The 7,402-nt window shown below is 35.9% G+C and overlaps 1 protein-coding gene across 1 annotated transcript in view; it reads right to left on the bottom strand.

Moving 5' to 3' along the window:
• The window catches only part of PKD1L1 (polycystin 1 like 1, transient receptor potential channel interacting), a 166,545-nt gene extending 163,949 nt beyond the window's left edge, over positions 1-2,596 (bottom strand). The window contains exon 1 of the mRNA XM_044001117.1: positions 1,970-2,596. Coding sequence (XP_043857052.1) covers positions 1,970-2,153 — 184 coding nt within the window. The 5' untranslated portion in view covers positions 2,154-2,596. The remainder of the gene's footprint in view (positions 1-1,969) is intronic.
• Positions 2,597-7,402: the final 4,806 nt, after the last annotated feature.

Below are 7,402 nucleotides of genomic sequence, written 5' to 3' on the forward strand. Positions count from 1 at the left end.
AATGCTTTTGCATCACAGTGCACAGGTTAGCAGTACTGCTGCCTCCTGAACTCTCTTAATAAAATTTAATAATAATAAATAACAACAAAATTGAATAATAATCTGGATTACAGATGTGCTCCTTTTGAAGAACAGAGCTTCCTTGTAACAATTATACAATAAAATGGGATTATTGAAAAATATATATATAGTCCTGAAAATGTATCATAGGAATGTTTGTCTCTTACATAAATTGCTTGGCACCTTCACTACTCCAATTTCTAGAACCCAATTCAAACTTTCTGATTTTTCAGTTACTCAGAACTCAGCTTCTATAAGGGATCTCTTTGCTAGCTTTGCCTGTAGTGACTGTATTTTTTTTCTGCTCCTGTTCATGTTACTTTTATCAGTTCATACACATCTTTCCCCTGTTTCTGTGAATTCCTTATATTTGTCACATGTCATTTTCAAGAGGCTTTCATTGAAAACAATAGGATTTTCTGGACCTGGGAGGTATACTAGGTATACAAACCTAATGGAGCAAAGTTCCAATGTTTTATTTCTTTCCATCTCAAGTGTTATATTTTTTGCCATTGCAAATGTTTGTTTTGTTTTGGTGATTACTGCTAGCACAGTAAACTCAGTGAAAATCATAAAACACTTTTTTTTTTTTTAGTGAGGCAATTGGGGTTAAGTGACTTGCCCAGGGTCACACAGCTAGTAAGTGTTAAGTGTCTGAGGCTGGATTTGAACTCAGGTACTCCTGACTCCAGGGCCAGTGCTCTATCCACTGCGCCACCTAGCTGCCCCCAAAAACACATTTTTTAAAAATTCTCTTTCATTTAGAGTGATTTTTTTTCCTGTGTCCCTGGCACTCTTGACTTTAAAGCACAAAATTTCTCAATGGCTTTTAATAACTACAACTTGTATTTTATTACAGGAAGAGTTCAGAATTGTAACTCTTAAAATTTCCTTCCAAAGTCATGGTCTAAAATAAGTCTATGTGGTAGAAGGAAGCAAGAAAAAAAAAAAAAGCCAAAACATGTATTTCAAAAGTCTCCTATTTACAATACTGTCTGTTTTACAAGCATCTTCCTTTATTAAAATCATGAATAGTGAAAAGTACAGAAAAAAAGATGCAATTCAGCAACTCAAACAACACCCTCCCATATAGTTTATTCTGATAAATGAGGGAGTATAAAGAAAAGTGCATTTCATTGTCCTAAAGATAATATGAAAAGGCAAGGAATGGAGGAAAGGACCCAGCCATGCACAATCATTAACAGCTACTTTATTTGAAATAACAGCCCAAAAAATGGAAACCTCTACGTATAACAATTAGAACATAGATTTCATACACACATACATGCACATATATCCATGTTGTAGAGAACATACCATGCTATAAAACGGTAAATGCAAAGGATATGAATAACTAAAGGTATATGTGAAGTCATGTAAAGTGAGATAAAGAGCTAGAATAATGCACCTTGACTACAATTTTTTTTATATAACTTAACTGAGTTTCAAAAGTAAAATAAGGGGACATTGTTAATGGTTATTAAGTTCATAATTTAAATTTTTAAAAAAGAGAAACCCGAACTTGAAAATGAGGAGATCTAGGTTCTCATCCTCGCTTTCCCAGTAATTCAATGTGTCTTATGGCAAGTAACTTAGTTCCTTTGGGTTTGTTTCTTCTTCACCTATAAAATGAGTTGGTGGGAAAAGGTAATCGCTAGGGTCCCAGCTCCAAGTCTTCTCATTTTTTCTGTATTCAGAAACATTTAATATTCATTTCCCCCCAAACAATATCCTTGAACAATTATACAATTGCTGCTTTAGTCTTGTATGTTGAATGATAATCTGTGAAAGGTAGAAACTTTTCTTGACTGAGCAAATTCTCTAAAACAAGATACTTAAAATATTTTTTATTGCCCACAGGACTTACTTTGGTTCTGGGCACAGAGTGAGGAACTCGTTCAAGTTTAAAGAATATAGAGACCCTCAGGAAATAAAACAGGAATAAATCCCTGAAGCCTTTGTAAAGTCGAAAACTTACGATCCTCCGAGTCATCCTTTGAGTTGTTCCCAGGAGTGAAAGCTGCCAAAAGGATCCAGAAAAACCCTGCTTGGATTGGTAGTCTCCACCCCTGCCTCCTATAACCTCCTTCCATGGGGACAACAGCTCCTGCACTCGATATGGAATGACTCTGGGGAATCAGGTGCAGAGGAGAAAATCTCCACCCACCTTGTTCTGTTTAGGGACTGGGGTGAAGCAGCAAGCAAAAGCTTCCCCCTTCCTCTGCCCAAAATGGGGATAGTAGTAAATGTGGCTGCTGCCCCCTTTCTCTTCTTAAAAAGAACCTGCAATAGCAAATCACTTCTCTTCTCCTGGGGAAATAACATCCACTCTAAAGAACTCCAGGGTCTTAAATCCCCACCAACCTTATTGTTTTGTTCCCTGCATTCTACCCTCAAATGATACGTGCTCTAATAATGAATCTGACGGAAATACCATATGAGCCACAAAAACTATTTTTTAAAAAATGGACTTCTGTCCTTAAATCCATTCAAGAAACTTTATGTGTTTGCTCTAATTGTGAGTGGTAGATCTGGAACTAGAACTCAGACTCTTTTTTTCCATTATCTGGATGCTGCATTTGAGAATAAAAGCTAGGGAAAAGCTAGATATTGTTTGACATGGTATATATAAATATATACATATATACATATATATAAATATATACATATATGTGTGTGTGGATAGATAGATAGATAGAGAGAGAGAGAGAGAGAGAGAGAGAGAGAGAGAGAGAGAGAGATAGATAGATAGATAGATAGATAGATAGATAGATAGATAGGATTAGCAGGGGCAAAAAATTGCTGCTTCAAATCTAAATCACACAGATCCTAAAGCTGAAAGGGACTTCAAAAAATTCATCCTACTCAAGCTCCCTGATTAAAGGAAGGTGATGTATTGTTTCCAGTTCATATTAGTTTGTGGAAAAGTATATGATTGACATCTAGACCTACAGAAAGAGAAAAGTAGTTACATGCGTACTATGTACTAGGCACTGTGCTCAGTGATTTGCAAATATCTCAACTGAAATAATTTAGTGGATAAAGTCCTAGACTCGGTAGCAAGAAGACCTGGGCTCAAATATTAGTTCAGATACCAATTATGTGAGCCTGGACAAAACACTTAACTTTAATCATCCTCATCTGTTAAATGAGGATAATAACCTCTATCTGAAAGGGTTATTGTAAAGACCAAATGAAATAATATAAGGCATTTTCAAAATCTTGAAGCACTATATGAATGTGAACTAACCAAAATTCTGAAGATAAGCACAACCTTAAATCACTTTCCAGGTGCCCTTTAACTCAGTAGCAAAGTACTCAAACAGATAATTAAATTTTGACTGAACTCTTTACTGACTTGCAATGCTACTCCACTAAGTGCAAAACACAACATAGCTTTCAAAAGTGATCCCAAGTTTCCTTTCCTACTTTGTAGATTTGCTATAAAAAGTGACATAAGCAATAGATTTAGGAAATTAACATGTCCGTTTCTGCATTATATCTCGTTTAGATCCAAAAAATTTTATACAAGTACCACAATTTATATATTGCAACTTAAAGTAAACAAAGGTAAGTGTTTCTTTAGGGAAGGGCACTTTAGTTAAGTATATCTATTTCATTTCTATGAATGTCAGGAACAGACAAGTACTTCTACCAAGTCAAGGTAACACAGCTAATGATTAGCCAAAAGAAAACTTCAGGATCTTCTTGATAACCCTTAAATGGTACTTTTAAAAAAAACACAATTTAATTCCATTTAATTGACTATCTACCCTACACAAGGTGAGAGGTTATGGATGAGAAGCATTGACATTTTGTACAGTAATGTCAGCTTTGGAAGCAGGAAGCTCCAGGTTAAAGTTTCATTTCTGACATTGGCTCTTTGACAATGCAGTCATTCAACTTTTTGGCATCCCCTAGCAACCACTGGTTGCAAAGCAAATAGATATTGGTTGTCAAGGGCATTTCCTCATGACACAGATGAAATCAAAGGTCAGGACAAAATATGTAAGGCACTCTACTAGATGATGAGAATAGAAAAAATATGTCTCCAGTGTTGCAACCCCACAATAGAATGATGATAGGTCCTGGTTTTTGTTATTCCCAGTTCCTAGGTCTGTGCAGATGCTTGATGCTTATTTAATTATAAAACAATCCTTGCCTTAAGTAACAGGTAATTTTATAGGACAGTGTGATGGGGCAAAGGAGTGACCTAGACAATGTGCTATGGGAAAATCTGAGGTGGCAGGAGAAATCAGAGGACTCATAGAGGAGCTGATACCTGAGCAATGAAACAGAAATGAAGAAATAAACTTATGGAGGTGTGGCAAATGCATGTTGAGTTCAGGAAAGAGCTAGTTCATTTTAATAGAACACCCTAGTGTATGAAGGGAAATAAATATGAAATAGGTGGGAACTGGGGCAGCTAGGTGGCACAGTGGATGAAGCACTGGCCTTGGATTCAGGAGGACCTGAATTCAAATCTGGCCTCAGACACTTGACACTTACTAGCTGTGTGACCCTGGACGAGTCACTTAACCCTCACTGCCCCACCAAAAACAAAAAACAACAAAAAAGAATAGGTGTGGAACCATTTGGTGGAGCTATATTGGGAAGGGTTATAAATGGCAGGGGAAGGGGTTATATCTTAGGGAATCTAGTGAAATCTTTTCATAAGGGAAATAATACTGTCAGGTGCCTTAAGATTATTGTACCAACAATTCCAAATGACTCCTGATGAAAAATGCTGTGCACCTCCAGAAATTAAACTGATAATACCCTTCAGCTCAGATTGAAGCATATTTTTCCATTTTCTTTTTCTTGGGGTTTTGGTTTGTTTTTGTTTTTTTGCACCCTGGCTAATATGGAAATGTTTTCCATGACTTTATATGTATAATGGGTATCATGGTGCTTACCTTGTGTGCGGGAGAAGGGGAAGCAAGCGGGGTATAGGAGGAGGAAGAGGATTTGGAACTCACAATTTCAAAAATGAATGTCTAATAGATGCAAAATACTTATCTGGAACAAAATAAAACAAAACAAAACCTTACTCTGCTGTGTTTGGAGAGGTTGAAAAGGAAATGGGCTCAGTTCTGAGAGCAGCTGGAAGACTATTACAGAAGTCCAGCAAAAGTGATAAAGGCCTGAAATAGAGGATGCAAAAGATTCTGTGGAAACAGAATCAAGAGGACTTGGAATCCAATAAAATGTTAAAGGTCAACTACAGAGAACAATCAAAGAAAATTCCCAGATCTGAAGCTCAAGTGACTGGGAGGACACTGGTCCCATCAAAAATCTACTCTTTAAGACTAGCTAATTGTTTTTAAGGTGGACATCCCTAAAGTAGTGTGAGAATCAGAGAGCTACCAACCTGCTGAGAAGGATATTGTAGGGAAGCTCTGCCATGAAAAGAAAGCATGTGACTTAGCGTCCGGAAGTGACCTTTCTGGGGTTTTGAAGGTCAGATCGGTTTCAGAAAGTTGTGTCTACCAACAATGGGTCGTGTCCATCAGAGCTACCAGTCAATTAGCTTGGAGCTGTGTGCGTGGATGGCCCTGTTTCCTGTTTCACAGGAGACTTCTGGGAGAAGCCAGGGAGAAGGGAGGGCCTTTTTGGTTTCCGGACTTCAGCTTGGCAGCAGGAGAGGCAGAATAGGGAGAACTTCACGTGGGCTGTTAGGGAAAGGCAAGTTTTTCTCTCTGGCTATACTGAATAGATCTAAACTAGGGTTTTCCTCTCTCGCTCTCTTCACTAACTTCTAATACACTTTAATAAATACTTAAAAGGCTAAACTCTTGCTAAAGCTTCTAATTTAAGGCAACCACTCATTAGATTTTAGACATCACAGCTATAATTTTTGATCTTACAGTTGGGAAAAAAACCCCAATAAATTGTGGGAAATATAAACTTCTACAATTCAGTTACATAATCATGCAAAAAAATAGTCTATAAGCAAATACTTCAGAGATTATCACCACTGCAAGTTAGAAGACCTGGGTTCTAGTCTCAGCTCTATTCAAACTAACAAGGAGGGGTAACTCTGGTCAAGTTACTTTGGCACTCTGGATTTGTACCTTCATATTGAAATAAAGAGAGATTAGACTAAACATGAAGTTCTTTCAAACTCCAAAATTCTCTGATCTAAAAAGCTGCCTCCTACTTAATATTTCCAGTCCAGGCCTGTCACATGATACTCCAAAATTTGACCTCTCAGTTTAAAATTGTTATGTTTAGAGGAGGAAAGTATATTTTAGGCAATACTAACTAAAAAAATTCAATCTGTTATGAATGGAAATTTTTATTTTATAAAAAAATGTTTTATATATAAATATCTTTTACATTTACTTATTTTGATTTAAATAAACCTTTCTGAGATTGATAAAATCTATAAACACAATTCTTGATATAAGCCAACAAGTCTATAAAGTCTTTCAGATATATTTTTATAGTATAATTTTAGATTTCTATACATGACAACAGAACTTCACAGAAAAGAATCTGAAAAAACAAGATCTTTTTGAATTCAAGATGTCAGTTTAACAGAATGTCAAGTACTTTAACAATTACAACAGGCACTGCTGAGATCTGGTAAAATGATATGAAAAGAATAAGCATGGAATACAGGAATATTTTAATTTTCTGCTGAAATCACATTTACATATTATATTTGCTAGTTGAATCAATTTTTTTCTTATTCTTAAAGTTAATATGAAGGATAAATAAAGCAAATAATGTTCTATCTATTGCTTAAATTATCCACAACTTTAGTACAATGTCCCTGAAATTAAAGTGTAATGGGAAATTTAATGAATAATGTTTAAGTAAAAAAAATGTTTATTTTTAAGAAAGCTTACCAATCAGCCCCTGTACGGAATTTGGTATGTAAAGAGAAACTTAAATTTGTAAACTTAAGTGCCATTTTGGAATTATTTTTTTCATCTGGATAGGTCTCCAAAGAAAAATAAAATATTAAAAAAAATTGTGCCACAAATTGCAAATCCATTACATTTGTTTAAAAGATGCAAGAGTGGGGGCAGCTAGGTGGTGCAGTGGATAGAGCACCAGCCCTGGATTCAGGAAAACCTGAGTTCAAATCCGGCCTCAGACACTTAACACTTACTAGCTTGTGTGACCCTGGGCAAGTCACTTAACCCCCATTGCCTCACCAAAAAAAAAAAAAGATGCAATAGTTTCTGAAGCCTTATAACTTCTTGTACAGAATTCAAGGGGCCTTTAAGATATTTACTTTAGGAAATTTTTTAAAAACTAAATGTAAAAGTGGTCCCCTGGCTCAAACCATCAAACCTAAGAAGAAACTTTCTTAGGTGAAAATCCAAGGTTA

Source organism: Dromiciops gliroides, chromosome 1 (assembly GCF_019393635.1).
Source record: "Dromiciops gliroides isolate mDroGli1 chromosome 1, mDroGli1.pri, whole genome shotgun sequence".
Classification (NCBI taxonomy): Eukaryota; Metazoa; Chordata; class Mammalia; order Microbiotheria; family Microbiotheriidae; genus Dromiciops; species Dromiciops gliroides.